Genomic DNA, 26,203 nt, shown 5'->3' on the forward strand with positions numbered 1-26,203 from the left:
GTCGGTTAATACATAATACCAACAATTTAAATCTAATAATAAACATTTGTGCTAGCTATTAATGTGTTTGGAAAAATTTAACAAAATTCATAAATACAAACAAAGATGAATTCTATTTATAAACTAGTTAAATATGTGATACTATTTAAAACAATTAAGTTGATGCCTCTAGTTACATATAAGGGAAAATCGAAAGAGTGCTTAGTAATTGTAAATCAATATGTATCTAAAATAATCAAAAAAATATTTCTGGAATTATTTATATCTTATTAGTAATCTGTATAATTTATTTAATTTATGAGTAGTTTACGATACACGTATCATATTGTACGTGGAGGAAGAAGTGAAAGTGCTGTAATACAATTCTATTAATTATTATTTATTATTTATTTATTTATTATTATTTATTAATTATTATTAATAAAGCAGCTATACGGATTCAGGACGATATTCCATGTCATGGATAGATTTGACAACCAACTCGTATAAGGGTGAGATTATTTGTGTGGTCGCTTTTATTAATATTGTTTCGTGTCGATGTACGCGTCTTAACATGTCGATATAGTAATTGTGATTTAATGAATATAACCAATAATTGTATGGAGTGTTATAAAAAAAAAAAAATCATAAATACTATTGTTGCAAAAGCAGCTATCCATTACGCTCACTGTTTTTAAAGGATGAGCCAATGAATGAAGGGGAGCGCGTGAGGGTTGGACTTGTCAATAAAAATTCTATTATTGTTATTATTTATTAATAGGGGACAATTATGTTGTGATTTTGCATTAGTATTTATTGGATTGTTCGTCTATGTTTAATTGTGTATCCAATGACAGTCAGCATTAAATGTTGTATTAGTTTAACCATCATGAATAGTAAACTAATGAATATTCCGATAAATCATATTCATAATATTATTAGATAATATTTGGGCTATAAGGGTTGAATATATGGTTTATTATCGTTGGGGGTGAGTTTATGATTTTTTAACCAATGAAATCTGGTGTTGACAATATCATATCAACTCCCTCCCTCGATAAAAATCATATTTAAGTAATTTGCAGTAATATTATTTTAGTTTAAACACAGTTTTTGTACGTGTCGTGTAAAAGTCAAGTTTTTCAACAAATAAGTTTCAAACATTTTATCTAATTGTTTTTTTGAAGAATTCAATAGAAATAAGTAAGTAAAACTAATTTTTCTCATTTTTTTTGTATTTCTTGAATCTTATATTTTAATTTAACGATAAGTATAGTTAATATTTAAACTGATGATTTGTATTTTTTTTCTAGAAAAAATTTCTGTACTGAATAAAATTAAATCAATCTCTCACAATGAATATGTATCAATGGCTTCACTGACATTAAATAAAGAGTATCGGGTAACTACTTTGAGATCTGTGGAAACCAAGTACGGTCGAACATTAATAGCGAGATTATAAAACGATAAACAGCTATGTTTGCCTAAAATAATTTTACTCACAATTTTTCATTTCAATAATAACAATTTAAATATTCTTAAAATTTATTTAAAAATGTATTTTTATTTATGTACTTTGAATTTATCATGTTTTGCTTTATATAAAAATTTACTTTTACTTTTATTCATAGTTTAAAATAAACTATTATGTATAAAAACAATGTTCACGTGTTTAAAATATATAATAAAATCATAGATATTTATTTTATTTTTGTGTTGTTACTTATTTTTAAGTATATATTATTACAAATTATACATTATAAAATAATAATATGTAATGTAATACGCGAAAATATGTAAACGTATATATATATATATATATATATATATAATAATGGTATTTAATTATAAACCTGGAGTCCACAAGCAAAAGTATAAAGTAATTGTGTATTGGTAGAACATATTTTTTTTTTCTTTAAAAAGGTATACCTATAATTTATTATAAGTAAGTATTTGTATAATATATGAGCTGGATACCCCCCTAAACCACATACATGATATGGGTTCACCCTGCCATAGTTAGACGTGAGGTGTATACAGTCGGAAGGGATATGGTGAAAGGCATAGGGACCCTCTTTCCATGAAAGGTTCAGAGTGTAATGAAATCTGGTGTTGACAATATCATATCAACTCCCGAATGTGTCATAGATTATTGTATATAACATTATACATGTGAGAGGGTGAATTATTAGCTCATTAAGTATAGTTTTTAATATAAATACCATATCTCATACCATATAATAGATTATTTTAATTGTACAGAGAGATTGAGCTTATTTACAGGTAACAGTTAAAAGTTGTGAAGAGAATTTAAAAATCGTCAGTAGGTAAAATAAAGGTAGTAGGTACATACAGTAGGTACATAGAGTAGGTACATACAAGAAGGTAAAATAAATTGATAATAGTATCCTTCATATATCGTTAACATATATTTTAAATATAAAAATAGGTGATTACAATTTTAAATATTGTAATTGTGAAATCGATAAATGTTATAATCATAGAGCATTATTAAGAGATGCCTACCATACCTGCCGATATATCGACATTTAGGCCAATGTAGTGATCAATTATTTCGTTAATAATGCTGAGTATGAAAAATATGAGGCGATTATTAATGAATTAATTGAACGCTCATCGGTCAAACTGGAGATTTATTTGCGTGAATTATATGAAAGGCTATTTATCACAAAATCTGATTATGGACATCAATATTGGCTTGACGGTAAAAAATTTATTAGTAATACTTATAATAATAAAATTAAAACTAAAAGTTATTGGACTAAACTAATTTTTTTTATAAAGATTGAAAATTATGTTTACTTAGATTATTTTAATTGTACAGAGAGATTGAGCTTATTTACAGGTAGCAGTCAAAAGTTGAGAGGAGAATTTAAAAATCGTCGTACCATAGATCTTGTTTGCGTGTACAACTTAATTGTATCACATAAACAAGATGAATGTTTAATACCTATCGTTAATTTTAATTTGGATGGCGAGACTGTAGATGAGTATTCAGAGTGGTATTTATAATTTGTAAATAATAAGTTTGTTTTGTTTTAAGTTAATTATTATTATTTTTTTTTTTTTTCATAATTTGTATATAATATTAATAATACTGTGATGCTATCATAATTAGCAATTGTTTACAGTGTTATGTATGTGACAGGATGAAGACCAGGAACAGGTATAGATTTTTAAACATAACTTTTTCGTATACATATATTCTATTTTACATCATGAAATTTAACATTTTTACATGTGTTAATGAATACTTTACAAGTATGTGAGATACAAATCCACCATACAAATGCCTTTTTATCTAACCGACAAATGCATAGACGTTTTTATTTTAATCATAGTTAATATTATTTTTTTAATATCATTATAATAATTCTATTGCAATGATTGATATGTCAAAGCAGAACGGTACAATTACAGTCCTGTACTTTTTGACCTGCGTAATGAGATTGAAGCATCAACCACGTTCCCCGCTAATACGATTGCATATGCTCTAATAATAATTTCAGACAATGTATTTACTTCTTATACACCTTTTGTCAGAACCGTCCGTATAATTTAACATTAATTTTTACACGTTTATGTAAACATTTATTATTAAACTTGTATTTATTATTATTATTATTATAGTTATTATTATTATGAAATAAATATGTTATATACAAATAACAATTTGTATTTTTATTTTAGATTATAAGAAAATAGTACAATATATAAATTTATTGTTCATAAATTATTAATGTAGGTTAATTTTCTGACGTGATTGGATATCGGCCCATTGTGACGCCCATGGACTATAATTATTTTCTCGGGTAAACATTGTTGTATTGAAAATGCCGGACCGTCATTTTCGTCACACATTTCTTCTTCTTTTTCCTAAAACATAATTATAAATTTAATAACAATAAAGGTTATGACAATCTATGTTCATTAAACTCACATTAATTTGAAACTTATCTTCGGACCAAGACTTGACCCATCGTTCGACTATTTCATTGTATGCTAAATTCTTCAGCTCGCTTATGTAATTACTGTCCCCTTTAGGAAAAGTATCGCATATTTCATTCAAACTTTTTATAAATTTAACCATTTCATCATTGTTTGAATGTTGAATTTTATGGCCTGGTCATTTATCGTCAACGTATTGTATGATGTGGTCTATTTGATGGCATAATAGTAAACGTGTTTTTATTTTTCTTGATATTGCACTGTTAATAGTACACTGTAAGTCCATAAGTCTATTAATGTTTTCGTTATTCAATAACACTCGACAGCCATCGACCATCCTGGAATCCAATACTAAATGCATGGTATCACGATGCAATACTTTGGTTATATTAAAATCGACATTTTGGTATAACATAATGTTCCCTCCTTTTACCGGAGATGATTGTAGAAATAATGTTATTTCATCCATCATGTCGTAAATAATATTTAAATAGTCTGCTGACATACTAATATATTGTGAAGGAGTAATAATACATACTGTAACATTGAAGTCCTTCTTTGGATTCAGGCCCACTTGCAAAAATTTTCTGTCACTGAACGCAATAGTGTAACTGCTAGAGTCAATCATCTCGGCTGGCGGTGTTGGTGTGATATCAATGTAACGCTGTTTTCTTACAGGTTCGGCAGCCATATTGATCATAGAGTAGAGTCTTCTTCTTGGAGCTGATGGTTCTTGATGACACTGTGACTTTATCAGCGATTTCTAATCGTTTTCTAATCTCGCTATTAATGTTCGACCGTACTTGGTTTCCACAGATCTCAAAGTAGTTACCCGATACTCTTTATTTAATGTCAGTGAAGCCATTGATACATATTCATTGTGAGAGAGTGATTTAATTTTATTCAGTACAGACATTTTTTCTAGAAAAAAAATACAAATCATTAGTTTAAATATTAACTATACTTATCGTTAAATTAAAATATAAGATTCAAGAAATACAAAAAAAATGAGAAAAATTAGTTTTACTTACTTATTTCTATTGAATTCTTCAAAAAAACAATTAGATAAAATGTTTGAAACTTATTTGTTGAAAAACTTGACTTTTACACGACACGTACAAAAACTGTGTTTAAACTAAAATAATATTACTGCAAATTACTTAAATATGATTTTTATCGAGGGAGGGAGTTGATATGATATTGTCAACACCAGATTTCATTGGTTAAAAAATCATAAACTCACCCCCAACGATAATAAACCATATATTCAACCCTTATAGCCCAAATATTATCTAATAATATTATGAATATGATTTATCGGAATATTCATTAGTTTACTATTCATGATGGTTAAACTAATACAACATTTAATGCTGACTGTCATTGGATACACAATTAAACATAGACGAACAATCCAATAAATACTAATGCAAAATCACAACATAATTGTCCCCTATTAATAAATAATAACAATAATAGAATTTTTATTGACAAGTCCAACCCTCACGCGCTCCCCTTCATTCATTGGCTCATCCTTTAAAAACAGTGAGCGTAATGGATAGCTGCTTTTGCAACAATAGTATTTATGATTTTTTTTTTTTTATAACACTCCATACAATTATTGGTTACATTCATTAAATCACAATTACTATATCGACATGTTAAGACGCGTACATCGACACGAAACAATATTAATAAAAGCGACCACACAAATAATCTCACCCTTATACGAGTTGGTTGTCAAATCTATCCATGACATGGAATATCGTCCTGAATCCGTATAGCTGCTTGTGTTGTATTAGTATTTTCAGTGTCTCGTGCTAAACGAATCACTCTTGTTATGCACCATTTACAATCGATGATATACCATCAATGAAAATTAGTAAATAACACAATAATTTTATACGGGGGTTGGCATGTACAAATACAAANTATACGGGGATTGGCATGTACAAATACAAATGTTTTTTTTTAAATAGCAACTGTAATTGTCCTAATAGCACAGACCTTCCCAATCACAGCCTATTGACATGCTGAATACTACCATGCAGTATTTAGGATGTCAATAGCCTGTGAATGGGCAGGTCTGTGCTGTTATGTTACTTACAAATATTAATAATACATACAAACAATATGAACACTGTGCATCTCTTTAACACACTCCCCTTGCACAATATACTATAACAGTGTAATTTTATATAACCCCACCACTAAAAGGACTCCATTACATTGTATCAATGGTCACCATTTTGTTTAACCCCCTTCACGAGGGGTGTGACTTATCAGCCTATCACAACTCTCCATTTAACCCCAAGTATAGGTGTCATACACCAATGAAAGGTCAACATTTTGTTTATTTAACATTCCTCACAGTGTGTGTGGCATATTGCAACTCATCAATTATTACCCTAGGTAGACCACGCCCCCAATCACCCCATGGGTTAATAGGGGTCTCCCAGAAGGTACCAATATTAATAGAATTTATAATTAATAATAATTAATAAATAATAATAAATAAATAAATAATAAATAATAATTAATAGAATTGTATTACAGCACTTTCACTTCTTCCTCCACGTACAATATGATACGTGTATCGTAAACTACTCATAAATTAAATAAATTATACAGATTACTAATAAGATATAAATAATTCCAGAAATATTTTTTTGATTATTTTAGATACATATTGATTTACAATTACTAAGCACTCTTTCGATTTTCCCTTATATGTAACTAGAGGCATCAACTTAATTGTTTTAAATAGTATCACATATTTAACTAGTTTATAAATAGAATTCATCTTTGTTTGTATTTATGAATTTTGTTAAATTTTTCCAAACACATTAATAGCTAGCACAAATGTTTATTATTAGATTTAAATTGTTGGTATTATGTATTAACCGACTCTACAGGTTGGGGAAGATAGGTCATTTATAACTTTTAAACGAAAAACATTTCTACTCTGATGTATATTTCAATTACAAATTTTGTTAAGCTTGAGTGCTTTAAAAATTGCTAAAACAAAATTTAAAAATGCATATGTTATGTGGCTATTTTGGAGTTGAGCCGTCAATAGTAACGAAAGGGGACAACGGGGGATAACTGGTTAGGCTATATCTACATTAGGTACCGAGGTTTCCTAATTAAATTATAGACCCTAAGAGGAACTACCAAGGGTTGCCCTTCAATGATATATAACACTCTTGATTAGACAATCAATCAATTAGACTATAACAGTGTATTTTTATATAACCCCACCACTAAAAGGACTCCATTACATTGTATCAATGGTCACCATTTTGTTTAACCCCCTTCACGAGGGGTGTGGCTTATTAAAACTCATCAATTATTATACCCTAGGTAGACCACGCCCCCAACCACCCCATGGGTTAATATGAGTTTCCCAGAAGGTAACATTATATACTACTAGAATAGTCATTTGTAATATTCTTATACTTAAAGAAATAATGTAATTTTTGATTTAGAAAATGTAATAATATTGTTCAAAAACTAATTTTACTATTATCGATTATACACACGATATTTAGAAAACTATTTTTAGTTTACACTCATATAAAAATTAGTATTTACCTAAATATGACGTACTATATCTAGCATTAACCTATACAATATAATATCAGTTTTCACTTGTCCAATTTTAATTTAATAAAAAAAAAAAAATTATAATATCTTATAATTTGTGTTGTATATTCATGTTAAACTATAAGTCTTTCTACTGTATAACAATTAAAATGGTTGGAAAAATCAGACTATTTATTATAAGGGAAGCAAATCATATAAATGTATTAAAACACCAACTGAATTAATTCGACCAATTAAAAAAAAAAAATTAAATGCAAATATTAAATTAAAAACAGATAGAATAAGATTTTCAAAAGTTGAAAAAGTAATTATTTCGGTTTATATTAAGCGTTTTTCATCGAACAAGTAGTTGAAAATCATTAAATTATCAATCTTAAAGAACTTGAACTAATTTAAAGATGATTACCCCTTCAACGATTATTTTTAGACTTGAATGTTTTTAAGTATTATCATTAATTTAAAAAAACGTACTATCAAGAACTTCTTTTGGTAGTGGTACATCAATCATCTGAATTTCTGTGTTAAAATAGAAGCCTAAATTGAAACACTTTTCTATAACAATCTTCTTAATATCATTATCTATTATTTCATTGAAATATTCTAAAGAAGAAATTTTTTTTTTATCTTTTTTTATTTTATTTACTGTTTTCAAATCTTGCGACATTTCTTTAACAATTTCAGGTTTAAAGAAACATTTTTTTGATTTATCATTTATATCAATATTAATATCTTCTTTCATTTTATTAAATGTAAAATCAATGTTTTCTAAGATTTTTTCACAAGTATTTGGATTATTCTGTAATGGAGTTTTATTAATAATACTATTTTCGATTTTTTGTAAATGTGACAAATAACAATATAATATATAATCATCTCTTGTGTCGTTTAAAGGAGTAATACATAACCCGTCTAATGAAATCAATGATTCTTTCATGACTGTTGCCAATAAAGTTATTTTCTTAGTTATAGTCAATAAATCTATAGTACATTCATAGAAATTTTTGTTTTGAGATAAAACTTTTTTACATTCATTACAATAATCAATAACCATATTGAATATTTTTTTTAAATCATTAGCGTATGTACAACGAAGTATTAAAGCAGCGGCATGCACTTTTTTATTGCACGTAGTGTGTTTGACAATTGTAATAATATTATCTAACATATATGGTCTACTACTATATTTTACATACTGTAAGTCAGTTAAATGTTGCCATCCATCGTTTTGGCAAAGGCTATTAATAATTATTGTATTTCTTGTCGTGGAATTATTTGGAGCTTCAACAAACACTACTATCACGTATAATAATAATACACAAATTTCAGACAACTTAATAAAAAACATTTTATTGTATCTAGAAAAATATAAATATAAATTTCGCACTACAAAATAATTTTTACCTTATTAAAAAAATTTGTGAAAAAAATCCGCCGAAGTTTAAAACTATATAAATACCTATTGTGTAAATAACATCAATTTAACTGTAGTATTTTATTTTTATTTAAATTTTTGTATGTTTATCAATTATTTAGATTTTATTATCAAAAGAATTTAGGTTAGTTTGAAATGTTAAATTATGTTTAAAAAGATAAAAATTTAGTATTTCATGTGTTCGTAGATAATTTTAAATCATTCATTGTATACTTTTAAGAATTTTTTAAATAATTAAAAAAAAAAATATTTAAAATATCATCCCAATATTAATTATTTTTATTTGTTACTTTTTATATAATGTAGTCAGACAGACTATCTATCATTGTCATGTATTTTTTAAGGTGACTATAGAACTATTGATGTACTGAANGTATTTTTTAAGGTGACTATAGAACTGTTGATGTACTGAAGGTCTTACTAAGTTTTTAGGGTCAAAATAAGACTGAGTACAATTTGTATCATAACACATACTTAAAATATTTAATTTCTCATCAGTTTATATTTTTCATAAAATTATATTTTGATAATAAGAACTTTAACTAGCCAAAACAACAGATAAAAATCTATCAAATTCAATGCTCTTACTAGAAATGTTAGATAATGATTTTTTTTCATGATTCGACTCCTAATTTTAACTTAATACCTTATTCTAATATCCTGAAAAGTGACGTTATGGAAACAAAACATTTAATTATTTAATATTTGGAAATCGGAATTTTACAATTTTGCAATAGGGGTATGTCTTATTTCTCATTTTCTATTCTGAGTATTTGTTATACTTCCTATGTATTATTGTCTTTATTTTATTAATTATTATAACTACACATTATCACATAGATTTGTTGATATTTATTTTATTATAGGTCAATAATGTAGGGAATTATTTTTTATTGTATAAATAATAAATTATAATGTTTTTAAAATGACTTGTGTCTCAAGTAATTTGAGTAATTATTATTTATGTATTGACTAATAATCAATAATAAATTTATTTTATCAACTATATTACAAAAGATATTTTGAATAGTTTATTTTTGGCTGCATTGAGTGAGGATAATTAAATTGATATGCCACCTATTCATTTATGATATTGATTAGTTTTTCAAATATTTTATAAATGCCTTGGTGTTTTATTTGAAGATTACATTTAGGAGTATCGTCTATTAAATGTCATTGTTTTATAAATTCCCATGGAATATTATGCATGAGTGAATGTAAATGATTATAAGTGTTCATTATACCGCACCATTAAATATAATAACAATATATTTCAACGGCTATTTGCACATAAAAGATAAAAATTTTTTTTTTACTTGTAGTTCGTAACTTGAAATAGTTAAATTTTGATGTACAAGTTGCTATATTGAATCTACTTGTGGGTAGGTTATGGGTCAGATTTTCAAAAACAAAAAATTAAATCAAATGAAATAAAAATACTTGAGGTATTAATACAAAAAAAGTTATTTCGTAAAATTCGTTTCATTTTTAAAAAAGTTATAGAAGTTTTAAGAAAAAAAAAGTATAAAAAAATGTCAAAGTTTACCTGATTTTATTACTATAAATTGCAAACAATCGTAGAACTTAAACGCTAACGTTTATGGAATGTACACGTTTATTGAACTATACGTTAAACGAACAATAAAATTTTGACCGTCTACCTAATAGATCAATAGAATCTGTTCGTGACGGCCGAACGTGATAATTTTTTTTTCAGACTCTCTGTAAAGAAATTTCACTTCAAAAAATGTTCTAGTTATCAATGGTTTATAATAAAGTGAGGTAACGAAATACAGGTAATTGAAAGCATTAAGCGCATTAGTGAACGCATTTTGTATAGAAATTATCTATAGACCCGCTCTAAGAAAAGATGTTTATCTTGCGGCTGTTTTAAATGTGACTTGCAACATATACACTTTTACACCTAAGTTTACGGACCGATCAGACTTTATAACCGAACGTATAGCACAGATTTTACGGTTACCAAAAAGCTACGTTGATAAAAGCGTCCAAGGAATCTGTGAAAAAGTCCTGAGTAATTATTACAGCCAACTAACGTTTAAATGACTGTTCTGTAACGTTCCTATGTTTATTTTCTAAGCGCGTTACGAGTAACCTACCAACCACTCTACTAAATGATAGCTGCGTGATTCTTAAGTTTATGGTCTTAGCAGATCCGCGCTTCACCGTACGACGGAAAATCGACTTATTTATCGGAGTGGGTCACTTTTACGATTTAATGTGTGCAAGGAAAATAAAACCACAACCAGATGATCCTGTATTTTAGGAAACAAAGTTTGGATGGGATTTTGCTGGTTCATCGTAGAATAAGTAGCTCAATAGTACGAGCCAACAACGACGGTATTCCTTACAATCAACAACGATTTCGACTTATCACTAGAAAATTTGGTGGAATGTGAATCCAATAGATATCCTGATGTGTGTCAATTATTATTCAATGACATTTATGTGGACAATTGGTTAGTTGGTGCAACGAAACGGGCAAAGACAATATTATTATCATCGTAAAAAGTGCCGGTCGACATTTACGTAAATGGTTGTTGAATGACAATAGTTCGATAAGTAATTTACTTACCGAATACAACACAGATAGTGATCCTCCGCGTCTTGTCGATAAAGACACGACGAAAATATTAGGCCTGTGTTGGGACCCACTTTCGGATTCATTTAAATATGCAGTAAGTGAAAACATAATAAACAATAACAATATAACGAAGCCTACAATTTTATCGAATATAGCAATAATTTTCGATCCCCTTGGTTTGCTCGGACCGGTGTTAGTTGTTGCAAAAATTATTCAATTTTCAATTATTCAATTGCAACGTTTATGGTGTATTCAACTCAGTTAGGACGAAATAGTTACGGTGGAAGTCGTTGGTGAATGACATATTTATAATGCACAATTAATAACATTAAACAAGTTCATAGTCCAAGATGTATGTTATATGAAGATAGAATATTTGAATTACAGCTACACTGTTTGCCAATTCATCTATCAGTGTAACTCTCGCATGGATTTCATCTCCATCTGTTAAATGGAAAACGTTCGTTGCGCATCGTGTTGGTGGTCGTGGACGTAAAACGTAAAATACACGATGGATTCTACAATGCCAATCAGTTAACTTTTTTAAAAATCTAATAATGAACAAGAATATCAAAGAGCTATAAATGAAAAAGATTAGTAATTGCACGACTATCGATTACTGTACATTAGGGTGACCTTTAGCTACATGAGAGGTTTTTTCTTTTAATATTTGTAAGTGCCACCCCCTAGAATTATTCGAATACACGAAAAAATAAATTGTACAAAATTTGGAGACGATTTGTCAACTCTAAGACGTGCCCCAAGGGGGTTAAAAATAACCCCCTTGGGGGATTATTTTTTTTTTTTTGTCTATCTCAAAAACTTTAGCTTTTACGAAAAAGTTTATTTGGACTTTTTTTAGGTATACAATTGTTTTATAAAAAAATTCCGGCGTTGTTTTCCTAATTGCAGTAAAAGCACATTATTGTGTATCAATCTGTAATAGGTATTTTTTTTGTGCTTCGTCTTTTGTTAAAATATTATTTTCAACAAACTTCAATGTGAAGCTGAGACGGTATTAGTTTTACTCTGATGTGTTTTTTTTAAATTAAGATCAAAAAAATTGTAGGTTTTGAATGGTAAATAATAGAAAAAATGTCGAATAAAAAATGTATAGAAAATTAAATTTAAAACAACGGTTAAATGAATTTTTTTTTGTTTTTTCAATGAACCATTTATAAATTAATAATTTTAACGGTAAGAATAGAACATGTACGTTTTTATTTTTTTAGGGATAAATAAGAACTTTTCAAAAATTTTTGTATTTATACTTTTTATAGAAAAATTGTATACCTACAAAAAAAATCTAAATAAACTTTTTCACAAAAGCTAAAGTTTTTAAGATAGACAAAAAAAACTAAAAAATCACCCTTGGGGCACGTCTTCGAGTTGACCAATCGTCTCCAAACTTTGTACAATTTATTTTTTCATGTATTCGAATAATTCTAGGGGGTGGCACTTTGTAATTTTTAAATTTTATAAGGGGCACCCTAGTGTACATACAGTGAGAAATGAGACGTAAATATAAAATATAAACAAAAACGACGGACGCTCACTGAGGAAGGGACGATGACCGAACGACACGCGAACACGTTCGAGAACTAGTCATACGCGTGCGCCACATAAGACACGAAGACGGGAATCTGAGTTCGCCACATTCTACCCAACAGTTAGTACCATAATTGAATCGATTATAGATAATATCTGATATTTATAAATATCACTATCATTAAAAACGTTTTAGTTCTGCACTGCTAGTTTTCATAAAATTTTCATCCACTCATATTCATATTGGAATTTAAATATAAAATGGAGTACCCGACGAACTAACATGAAAAGTTAATCTTAAATATTTGAAGCATTCTATTTGATTTATACGTTTTTATTTAAAAATAAAGACATAGTTACCTTAAAACTGTAAGCTATTTTTTATATTTAAAATAACACGTAAGTAAATAATAATGTAATAGACAATATTAAAACATATTTGGAGATTTAAATAAATTTTGTTTTTGTAACATTTAATATAATTTAATACTGATTTTTCTTTAAAATTTTAGCTAATACAGTCAAAAATTATTTTTGAGTAAGAAATATATGTATATTTATTTCTATTTTTTTGATTACCACCCTTAAAAATGTTTTCAATTAAGTTATCTGAAATTTGTGTTTTGTTACTCTACACAATTGTGTTAATTAAAGCATATAATAATACGGAAAGAAACACGGCAATCATTAATACTTTTTGTGATAACAATTGGTGGAAACAAATATCTATTTTACAGTCAGTGAAATGCGGTAGTAAATATTATCATTTATCGGAAATTAATAAAATTGTTAATCGTGAACAAGGCAATGGTAAAGTACGCGGTGCTGCTTTATTCCTTGGTTGTTTATACGCTATAGATTTATTAGAAATATTCTATATGATCAATTTTTATCAAAACAAATGTGAAATCGTTCTATTACAAAATCATAATCCCTACGAGTGTACAATAAATTTATTGCGGATCATTAAGAAATTAACTTTATTGGCAACAGTCATAAAAGAATCACTGATTGCATTGGATGCGTTATATAATATGCGACCCAACACAACAAAAATTGATTACATATTATATAATTATTTGACACGTTTACAGAAGGTTGAAAGAAATATTTTTCACAAGCTTCCATTGCAGGATAATCCAAAATCTTGTGAAATAATCTTAAAAAACGTTGGGTTAATATTTAATGCAATGAAAGAAGATATTAAACATGAAATACAAGACAAAACAATAATATGTTTTTTTAAGCCTGAAATATTTGAGCCAATGGTGCAAAATTGGGAGACAGTATATAAAATACAAAATAATGAAGAAAATTTTTTTTTTTTTAATGATTTGTATACAAAAATAGATAACGAAATTAGGATGATTGTTATAGAAAAGTGTTACAATTTAGGCTTCTATTTCAACACTGAAATTATGATGATTGATGTATCAGTGCCACAAGAAGTTCTTGATCGTAAGTTTTGAAAAAAAACATTTCATATTGAAGTATATTAAATTCTTTAAGATTTTTCATAAAATTGATAATTAGTGTTAATTTATAGTTACTATAAATTCCATTAAAATTAGGAATGTTGGGTATGTTGATATACTTAAGCTATAATTGAATCTTATAAAGAAAAAATTCACCATTAAAACTTGAAATTTTGTAGAAGTACTATTTAATATATGTAGACTAATTGGTGTAAGCTCATTAATTAATATTACTTCTTTTAAAATTATTGATTAATTTGAAATAAGTTATATTAGTCGAATTACCTTAGGCGCGGTAAGAGATTATTTTTTTTAATAAAACAAATTTAAATATCTACCATATCTTTTAGGTAATGCATAAAATTGTATTAGACGTATCTTGTCCATTGAATAGTAATTCATTACATATCACTTTAAGAAATTTTTAACATATTATACAATTTTTAATTGGTCTACCAAGTAATTAAAAAAAAATCGCGTGTAAAAATATTTATAGACAAAATCGACATCATTAAGATATGCTCCTGGTCAATTATTATGTATTTTTTTTTAACTAAGTTAGTTCATATAATGATGAAGCTATTATTTTTTATAAATAAATATTTCATACAAATAACTAACATTTTTCATTACATTTTTATTCAAACCCCTCCAGGAAGAACAACTTGCCTCATTCTCGCCTATATTTGTTTTTCAATAAGTAATTGTAAGATTATTTATGTTTATATAAAACTATATAGGAATAAGTATATTCGCAATATACTTAATCAATAAATGGTTGCTTTTCAATCTTGGTTACTAATGATAGTTTTAAAAAAGATATTTCTTTATACTTAATAACTATAATAAAGTAAATTTAAATAGAATTGTCTTTAAAACTAGCTTAGTATTTTCAGATTTTTAAGAAATATAACATAATAATCTACCTAAAATAATTGTTTTATTATTGAAATTCTAAATAATTACCTAAGGAATTATTTTTAGTAAAAGGTTTAAAGTTATTTCGTTTTCAATATAGTTCCGAAAATATGGAATACGTGTAACATTTTTTTAATAAAAAAATCTGAATTAAACATATACATAAAATTATTGTTGCTTTATTTCAATAGACAATATAGTTATTGGTGTTAAAATTAGTTACATTTAAATTTAAAATGTTTATTCATATTTAATTTGTACATGAAATATTTCATTAATTTTAAAATACATTTTGATATTTTCCGATAATTTTTTGTAATTTCTATTGTCTTATAAATTATAAATCACTACTAGGAATAACCTATAATTAAGGCTAATGTTAGTGAAATTTGAGGATTTTTTTTTTACTTTCATCTTTTACTTAACTTTCATCCAACATAGAAAATTGACTTGGTGACCGTGTACTTTACTGTTAATAGATCAAATATACAAAGGCATCAAAATTAATTTATTCAATCAGTTTCACTCATTTTAATACTATTATTTTTTTTTATATTTAGAATACCCGAAGAAATCAATACAACCATACATATTACAGTTTATGGGGAAAGGTAATTATTATATATTTATAAATTTGTAGTATAACCGAAGTATTTAAAGTTATTTTAAACCTTGATCTAGTATTGTATATTAGCTACGATAATATTAATTTTACTAAGATGTGTTTTTTGTTGTGTTTCGTACCACTTATTCTCAGCTCTAATTGGACCGACTTTTTTCATCGATATCAAAACAATACAAATTGTATCTAATTAAAGACATTATCCTCAAAAATTGAAAAAAAATTCTTTTGTTCTCCGTAAATAGTGAAATCTTCAAACAATATTTTTAAAAATCAGTAATTTTTGACATTTTTAAAATTTTTTTTATTTTAAACTGCCATTTTGAGAAATATATGAATAAAAACAATTTTTTTACCTTAGGTACTTACCTATCATTTAGTACACTTTTTTTGAAAATCTAACTTTTTAGCTGCTGTCGTGCGTCGGTAGTGCCCCGACGTAGACACAAAAAGTCGTACACAAATTAACAAATGTTTTTTGACGACGAATTCGTCGTTTTTAGATCTTCTCGAGTCCTCCCGTTGGATACACTGGTCAGCCCCAATCTCTCAAATAAGTGAACAACTAAAGGGGTAGAGTTTAGTCCCGTCAGCACGGTTTAGCTCAAAAGTAGCAGACTGAAGGGTGGCCCCTCGTCAACCACCAGCAGCACAACTACCTTTTCACTACACCTACTAAAGGACAGTTAAACTCAAAAACTAGCCAGCACGCACACTAATTATTAAGATTGACTAAAAGACCAGCAGTCCAATCTCGACTTTAGCCGTACACGCACATACAATTTTAACAGCACGGTGAATATAAAATATTTACGCTAAGTGCAGGTTTATAAATAGTTATTTTATTTAAGAAACGTAATAGTTAAGACAAAGTCAAAATGTAATATAAAAATGTAATACAAAACAAATTAAATCGTACAAAAAACAAAGTTACTCGTGTCAAACATCCTGACCAGTAACTCGACGTTTCTTTGGCCAAACTTCCAGTCCCACGCTACTTTTCATGTTTCCCTTTTATATTCTTCTTCCCACTGTTGGGTAATTTGCTTACCCTGAATTTCCCTTTTATATGACATTATCGTATTGCTTACACTGTTGTAAATTTTGTATTATACTTAAATCGACGTTATTCAGCTATTTACTACACTGCCTAAAATAGTGGAATCTAATGAAAAGTAACTTTTGAAAATGTTCCCAAAATATTAAAATCTTTAATCATATGTTACGTTCTAGGAATTAAAAAAAAAAAATTGTCCCTACGACTTTAATTCCTTGTATAAATGGCTGCCGTAGTTAAACATATGCAATTTTTGTGGTAAAATTTTTGATGTTATATTGTATAAATTTGAATTGTTTTTTTTTACTTTTTGAAAAACAGATAGATCAATACAAATTATTTTATTAAGTTTTATAAATTATCCTTTTTTTTGACATACCTTTTTAGAAATAAGATCATTTTCATTCGCACCTTAGAGTTCAAAACTTTAAACCAGAGTTGGGCAAAAACAAATCAAACTAATGAATAAAAAATAAAAGTATGAATAACTAATTAATTTGTGAATAAAGAATAATATTTTATTTTAAATAGTTTTAGTTGTGAATAATAAATAAAAATTATTCTGAATAATTTAACTTATGAATAAATTGATTATTCTGAATAAATTAGTTAAATAAATTGTGAATAATATCCAATTTTGGTGTAACAAAATTATGATAAAAATATAATATACATAACAAAGCAAATAATTATAACAACAATAACAATAATCGTGACAAAAATAATAATTAATTTTAATTTTTAGTTTCTATTTTGTAATTCATAATTTAAATTTGATTTTAATACAACTTTATACTCAAAATATAAAAATGTTATTAAAGCAGTAAAACGCAGGTAAATAACATGTCGATATCGAGTGCTAAACCATTTAGATTAGCCTTATAGAAATTATTTATGATTTTTGATTTTGACATTATCGATAGCAGATAATATAACAATAAGAAAGAAATACTAGTTTCAGTTTTCAGTTAAGTTGTAATTTTAAATTATCTACGAATCATTTAAGATAAACACGACTATGAAGAATAATGAATAACCGAATAATTGTAAAAATTAAAATAATGAATAAAAATAATCTAGAATAATCAAATGAAAAATAAACGAATAAAGAATAATTTTTTATTCAAATAATCAATCGAATAATTTTTTATTCGAATAATGCCCAACTCTGCTTTAAACATATATATAGAAAGTAGATCATTTTCAACTTAACTATTAAAAATGTTTCAAAAATACTCAGAGTCTCAAATTTATGTTAAAGTAAAGCTTATGTTATACACTAAAATTATAGTCCTACACTTGATACTTTATATTTTATAACACTTTACATTTTAAAATATATGTAAATTTGTTATTTATTCAATGATACGCTTTATTTCATCAAAGTGTATATTATTTACTTTGATATTCTTTGTTTTTTTAATCCACTTATTATGCGGGTATTTGTTTATTTTATAATCAAGTCCCTTGTATAAGTGTTTGACGACCCGATTCTCCTTATTGCAAGGAAGCCTTGAGGTTGGCGACTCCATGTCAAATGAGTCTTTATCCTGTAAGCAGCCATTACAGTTTTAATTGTATAAATGAAAAATGACATATAGGTGGCCCAAGAGAGAGATTAATTGTTTGATGAAAATCATTTAAACAAAATGGCCAGGGCACTAAATAGCGACAAACACATACCAACCCCAGTTGAGGATCAACGCCGATGCTAGCATTTTTGACTAGCACCTAGACCCGTTCGAATTGTTAACAGGCACTGTATTGGTCAGCTCTTTCACTCCTTATCCCGATGACAATTTATGATGTAAGATTGACAATTATTGTACAAGAGAAAATATTAAAAGGAAATGTACTACTAAATTACTAAGGGCCATTTAATTAAGTTATTACTCAATTTTAATGTGTCAAAAAATGGTTTTTATTTACAACGAAATTAACAACTCTAAGACTATAACATTTTATTACCAATTGTTTAGCAGTTTCACTTATTATGGAACGTTCACTAATAAATTATATAATTTACATAAGGTATGTTAGATCTTAATAATAGTGAGTTAATTTTTTACTTCACAAGGTTATTTTTTATTTTATTAGCTAATTAAATAAGTATGAGACCATTTAAAAAAAAAAGTTTAAAGGTATTTTTATAAGGTATAAGAAATTAATTAAAAAAAAACAAAATAATAAATAAATCGAGAAATATATAAAATTAAAAAATAAATATTATTTAAAAAAAAAATCGATTGGCTAATATTAAATACTATAATATTAATATTAGTATTTATAGTATTTGTTCATGTAATATATAAGTATTTGTTTTATATAAAATATATATTTTATTTTTTAAATCATAAAACTTATTAAACAAGATTAAATAAGGAAATAGAGTTTATGTTGCTTATGGATAAACTCACTAATTCCTTCTAAAATTTTAAACACTATCTACAGATTTGAATTAAATAAATGAAGTGTTATTGTGATTGTGATTTTAATCCCTGTCAAATATAATCAATACTGTAATGCACCTTACTGTGCCACAAATTCACTAAGCTACAATTTTTTTTATTTTCAATTGCCACAGATGTAAAAATAAAACTATAGTTCATGAATAGTCGGGTTTTAAAAACATTATTATTTTTTATATTTAGTTGAACCAAAAGAATCAGACATATCAAAATTTATAGAAAAAGGTAATTGTCATATATTTATGTATTTTTAGCATACTAGAAGTATTTAAAGGCATTTTAAACTTTGATATAGTTTTGTATTTTTATAAAATTTAAATAAGAGTGGTTAATAGTTTAACTCAAAAAGTTTCAAGGGATTATTTTAAAAATGAATTTAAGTTTATAGTTAAAGTAATATAGTATAAAGTAGCTTCAGAAAAACATCTTTTTACCACCCCCTTCCTACAAATTAAATTTTTTCTACGTCCAATGACTGCCATCATATTTGACGTTCATTTCGAAGTTACTACTATATTAATTTCATCAAGATATTTTATTTTAGTGTGTCTGACTCACTGATAAATAAATCAAAAGAGTCCGAATGAGCTAAAAAAAGTGCTTTACATTTTATTTATTATTACATTTTATTAATAAAAATTTCTAGAAATATGGCAATTAATGAAAATAGCACACTCTTTTTTTTTTTTTTTTTAACATCAAATTCGACCATTCAACTATTTACATTTTCAATCAAAATTCAAAAACTTTTGTGCGTTCAACATTTTTATTTGTACAAAAATTTATTAATATAAGTTATACTCCAGAATTTAGAAAATAATTTTTTTGTAATAATTAAAAAATATAGAATTCATAACATAAGTAAAATTGAATTTTGGATAGAATTATACATTATTAAATAAATCTTTCAATTTTCATATGTATGAATTGGAAGTTTTTAATGCATACAATGTAAGAAAAGAATTGAATAAGTGATAAATAAGTTATATTTGTGTACGACTCTTCGACACATTATGTCAAATTACACCTGCGTGTAAAATAACTTACATATTTTTAAAAATATTGATGATTTAATGTGTATGCAATAAGATTTGCGTTAAAAAATATGTTTTGTCGATTTATCTTTTACACAAAAATCAAATTAAAAAAATTTTTCTTTGTTTAACATTTAAGATAATTATTACATTATCTAACAATTGAGTTTAACACTATTCAACGTTTAAATAGTCTTATACATTCAAAATATAGTTTTTAATCTTTGTAAAATTATTCATATACTTTGAAAATATTTTGAAAATCTATAGTTATAAATATAAAATAATTGCTATAGTAATGAAATAAAAATCTTTAAATTCTCCAAACAATATTTATAATAAATAAATAAAATTGCGTTTGAACATAGGAGTTATTTTAAAAATGTGAAATAATTATATTTTCTCAAACAGTTAATTGGTTTTTTAGTATTTTAAAGAATGGAATATTACGCCACTAGTAACTTATAATTGTTGTTTATAACCTTTTTTATGCCTAAGATAACGTATAAAGTCCATATATAATGTATTTACACGATTATCGGAGATATTTTATTGAATAAATTCATTGACTCAACTAATATTTTCATTAAAAAACATATATCTTTTTCAGTGTGATCTCTTTTGTACATTAGTATTTTGTTCAACTTAATTTCAAAAGTGTCCCGGAATACCTGAACAATATTTTATCTTTTTTCAAGTTATTCTTAATGCACAAATGTTTCGAAACTTTTTATAAGAGTAGAGTTAATTACTCTGATTTTAATTTATATTGAAGTTTATTATTTCAGATCACACGGGTGTATAAGAAAGTTTAAATCCAACATTCCTATACTCCATTGCAAAATGTTTTGTAATAAAACAAATTAGATGAAAAATGTTTAGAAGGAAATTATTTAACCTACCTCACAGCTAGACTTCAACTATACTATTAAATTTTTTTTGTTTGTTTTAACAATTTTTATTCATAATTTTTTTTAGTTATGTAAACAAATAAAATATTAGTTTCAAATTAAAATATACATTTCATTCAATTAACAAAAAAAAAATTATAATACACCATGAAAACTAAGCATTTAATTAAAAAAAGTTTAATTTAAAATCTTTCACTCATAATATTTAATGATTATTTATATTATAATAGAAAAAGGAAAGAAATCTGCAACTGAAGTAGCAGAATTATTGGACTTTCTTGAAAAAGGTAACATTTTTCAATTATACATGTTTATAAGTTTTAAGATTGAAATGAAACATGATAATTATCTATAATTAAACCCTTTTCCTTACTTACCGAACACCACATAGATGTCTCACTGCGTATTACTGTGATGATGTCGCGTCACCATTAGTGTATAAAATATTATAAAATAAAACACTGAAAGCGCATTCGCTTCTTATGAATTGACAATAAAACATATATCGTGGTCAGTCTACTCCAATACTTGGCTTTATGCTTTGTGTCATTCATCCGTTTCAGAACTCGGTTTCGCTGTCTGGCTTACTGTATATTGTCAAGTCTTTATTCATTTCTTTTGCACTTCGTCCGCACCTCATACCATAGGTGTTACCCCTATTTCTTTCTATAACAACAGCCTTTCGACACCAACAGTTAATCCGGAGTGTTTGCTGTACTATTTATGTATTATTTCCATTATCATTATCTTCATACACTCGTACTCACCGCCCATCTATTAGTGGTTGGTTTTGTATTATGACATTATTATTTATGTATAACTCCTAAAATAATTATGATATTTGGATGCGATATTTTTCTTTGTACTTCTATGTATGTACTTCTAGCCTATGGCAAAACCGTGTAACTCGACATTTTAATATTTTTTATTTTTTTGAGAAATGCATACTTACACTGATGTCGAGAAAATTACAAAACTCTGAGAAATGAAAATGAAACTAATCCACGAGTGGTATATTTTCATAATAAATAAAGGTTATCTTTTTGAAAATTTAAAGTCGAAAACAATATTTTTTATTTTTAAAATCTAAATTTTATATAATTTTCTATCTAAATATTTTTTATTCCAGCATTAAGTTGGGACGAAAATGTATTTAACGAAGAGTTCCAAGTAACTGGATTAATATCTGAAACTCATCTGGATCAAAATCAGTCAAGCCATAAAATATTAAAGTTATAGTAGTAAGATAGTAGATTTTTTATTAAATATTAATTCATATTTACATCACAAAACAAGTGTAGTAATTACTAACTGCGAGAAAAGTCAGCAATATTTACAATCATTATATTATTATATTGCAGGAAACTCAATAAAAATTATACGTTTGAGACATAAACAACTAATTTACAAACATAAATTTATTTTTTAGCGTTTATAATAAAAATATTTGCACAAAAACTAAAATAATAAATAAATGATTAATAACATAATGTTTTGTAAAAATATAATTTTATAGTTTTCCAGTATTAATCTCATTTTTTAGATGGAAAACAAAATTCAAAACGAAAAATTGAAGAATTAAAGTATATTTTTGACACTGATGAAAATTATTTATATACCATTTATTCATAATAAACCATAAATTATCATCTGAAAATTTATGTATCAAGTCTTTCTATATTTATATACGTTTGTCATTAAAGTAACAACTCATTTATAATTATATATAGTTTCTTAGGGTGGTAATTTTAATCATCTATACTTGTCTCAACTATGCCATGTCGACACTATGCCGCAACCCCATTGTGCTACCGTTTTTGTGTCTATTACCACTTTTTCTCAACAATACGGTAAAAAATCACAAATTGTATTATGTTGAAGATTATGCCCATGAAAATTGAAAAGATTTCACTCGTTCCCCATAAATGGTAGAAATCCCCAAAAAAATTACGATTATTATAATCAGTAAATTTCGACTTTTTTTTCTAAAAATTGCCATAACTTATTGAAAAATGAAAATAATTTTTTTGTATATTGAATTCTCAAGTAATTTCCTTTTATTTGATATAATATTTTCGAAAATCTTGTCCCAACTATGACACGACCCCACTGTGCTGTTACTGTTTTAAAATTATTTCTTGTTTAAATTAAATGTTTAGTATTGAATCATTGTATTTATTAAAAAGAAAAACACTATTCAAAAATAAAAATATAAAGTAGGTGCAGGTAATAAGCAAGGTTATTAAAAAATATGTATCTTAAAGAAAACCTTTTTAAAACAAGTAAACAGACTAAAACTTTTAAAAAATCCTAAAGACCAATGTAAATTTTGGTGTTTTAACCGTTTAAAACACTAATATCAATAAGTTTAAAACATAAAAAACTTCATAATAAGGCCTAAATATTAAATTAAACACGAAAAATGATAAATTTTTACACCAAAAAAACATTTTATGTCTAAGTTCTGTAGACGTTTAAATATAGAAGACAAGATGTCGGGATGAATTTTTGAAATGAAACTACTTTGCAGAGGCCCGAAAAAAAAAGATTATCATGCATCACAGTCGGCCGCCCTGTTGGATTCTATTTTTTTATTTTGATCGTATACCTAATACGATCAAAATTCTATTGTTATAAGTGTTCAGTAAATAAAGTAATAGTTCAATTGTAATAAACAACGAGAACAAAAGAAACCCGTCTTCTTACTTACTGAACACTCTTCAGAATTTTGACCTCATATCTAATAAAACAATAAAATCTGTTTGTCGTAGGCTAAATGGTACGTTCTAACGTGAAAATCGATTATTGATACGTGATAATTGCCTCAAACGGATTTTATTGTTCGATGAACGTGAATGGATTTATATGTTTATAAAACACGTGTAAATATACGGTGTTTTCAATGATATGGAGTTTGTTTCAATTTCTTTTACCCAGATTTGAACTTAAAAATACATACATGACCTTTGTATGACTTATGAACGAAATATTTAGAGAATATTAAAATATTTTTATTCAGATTTATCTGGAAGATATAGTGTTTTTATTGAATAGCGAAAAAAAACATGAATGTAATTTACCTCAAAATAATTCTGTAACATCTAGAAATGCACGATTTCAAATGCCAAATGCCACACGAAAAAGTGTAAAGTCGGGATTTCAAAAATATTTATTTTGTTTATAGAGAAGGATGGGATGGTATGGGCAATATGACTCAATAAGTGATTGATTCAATTCAGTTATATGAAATGATTTTCTAGAAAAGACAAACATAATTTTTATCGTAAAAGATTCAAATATGTTTTCATTTTTGTGAAATGAAAACTGAGTTGTTTAAAATAATAACTTACGTATTAATAGAAATTCTAAAAACCTTAAAACGTAATTGAAAATTATGTTGGATAATGTATTGTTTTTTTAAAATTGTTAATCGTTAAGTATATTATATTACTTTATAGTTTTTCTGTACATTTTGGAATAAAATTATCGTTTTTATTGAATATAATTATGTCTAGATATAATATATCTAGAAATAATATATATAGTCTTTATATTATAAAGACAAATACAGCCCATTTTAAATACTGTATTATTTTAATTCAGTTAAGATTTAAAACCGTGTTTTTAAAGAATTACCCATCTTTTAATAGACAATATAACAACTATTAGTTTTTATACATTGTTTGATGAAATAATGTTTGAAAAATATTAAGCAGCCTAATCATCTAGCTTATTTTCTTATCATCAACGAAAGTCGACAGTGATTTCAATCTGCCTGTAAATATTTTTTTTTTATAATATAAGATTTCCATTATTCAAAATAAAATTAGTGTAATAAAAATAAGCACTATAATTTTTAGGATATATAGAAAACTATTTTGTTTTGTACTCCATGTTGATTATTTTGTTTTATTATAAAATCAAATACTACTGGTAAAATATTTCTCTGTGTAAAATAATATGCCAATAACAATTTATTTCACCAAAAATATCACTTAGGCTAAATAATCTTAAGGCTATTACTAAAAATTTGAAGTAAAAGCTTATTCGAATATATTGTAATAATTAAAAAAACAGTACGTGTTACGACTACGCGCAGATGAAATGAAACTTCACTCAGAGCCATTTAACTGATACAATATTAGGTTTGTATTAAAAGAAAATTAAAAAAAACGGTAGCACAGTGGGGTCGCCGCATAGTGGAGACATTGCATAGTAGGGTCTAGTATAGATTTAATCTGACAGTGATTAAAATCACTATCATAAGAAACGCTTCGATGCAAATCTGTAGATAGTGTTTAATTTTAAAAAATTGATGGATAATTGCAAAAGCAACATCAACTTCTATTAAAATAAAATACAAAACCCATAATTATCATACAAAAATAGTATATTTTTCAATATGGTAGCCATTTGCGTATAGAAGATAGATCGTCAGGACAAATTTTTTTTTTTATTTTGTATTATATAAAATAAGCTTTAATTTTATATATGGTTAAAGGACGCAGTAATTCCGGAACATTTTCAAAAATTAAGTTGAAAAAGTTATTTTTTGTAAAAAAGTTACTATTTTAAATCC

The 26,203-nt window shown here is 26.2% G+C and overlaps 2 protein-coding genes and 1 long non-coding RNA gene across 15 annotated transcripts in view; 1 reads left to right on the plus strand and 2 right to left on the minus strand.

Annotated features, from left to right (window-relative positions):
- Positions 1–26,203, minus strand: part of LOC126906792 (uncharacterized) — a 69,290-nt gene that overhangs the window by 25,032 nt on the left and 18,055 nt on the right. For 2 of the 5 annotated variants that reach the window (XM_050687650.1, XM_050687646.1), the window contains exon 1: positions 8,026–8,985. The exons of the other annotated variants lie outside the window; for them this stretch is intronic. In XM_050687650.1, the coding sequence (XP_050543607.1) occupies positions 8,026–8,899 (874 nt within the window). In that variant the 5' untranslated portion in view covers positions 8,900–8,985. Of the gene's footprint in view, positions 1–8,025; positions 8,986–26,203 lie in introns of those variants that run through there. 5 annotated transcript variants of the gene reach the window in all.
- LOC126906801 (uncharacterized) lies at positions 3,731–5,092 on the minus strand. The gene is made up of 3 exons (XR_007704344.1): positions 4,980–5,092; positions 3,941–4,869; positions 3,731–3,876 (listed from the first exon to the last, which is right to left on the minus strand). It is a non-coding gene; the product is annotated as an uncharacterized LOC126906801 (long non-coding RNA).
- LOC126906793 (uncharacterized) overlaps positions 13,254–26,203 on the plus strand; it is a 55,590-nt gene continuing 42,640 nt past the window's right edge. For 2 of the 9 annotated variants that reach the window (XM_050687653.1, XM_050687655.1), the window contains exons 1-6: positions 13,265–13,538; positions 13,652–14,597; positions 16,093–16,143; positions 19,863–19,904; positions 21,855–21,911; positions 22,754–22,865. In XM_050687653.1, the coding sequence (XP_050543610.1) occupies positions 13,730–14,597; positions 16,093–16,143; positions 19,863–19,904; positions 21,855–21,911; positions 22,754–22,863 (1,128 nt within the window). In that variant the 5' untranslated portion in view covers positions 13,265–13,538; positions 13,652–13,729 and the 3' untranslated portion in view covers positions 22,864–22,865. Of the gene's footprint in view, positions 13,539–13,629; positions 14,598–16,092; positions 16,144–17,598; positions 17,700–19,862; positions 19,905–21,854; positions 21,912–22,753; positions 22,866–22,985; positions 23,097–23,167; positions 23,282–26,203 lie in introns of those variants that run through there. The other 7 variants (XM_050687654.1, XM_050687651.1, XM_050687658.1 and 4 more) reach the window with 7 other exon arrangements.

The sequence above is a fragment of the Daktulosphaira vitifoliae genome, unplaced genomic scaffold (assembly GCF_025091365.1).
Source record: "Daktulosphaira vitifoliae isolate Bord-2020 unplaced genomic scaffold, ASM2509136v1 Scaffold_5, whole genome shotgun sequence".
Lineage (NCBI taxonomy): Eukaryota > Metazoa > Arthropoda > Insecta > Hemiptera > Phylloxeridae > Daktulosphaira > Daktulosphaira vitifoliae.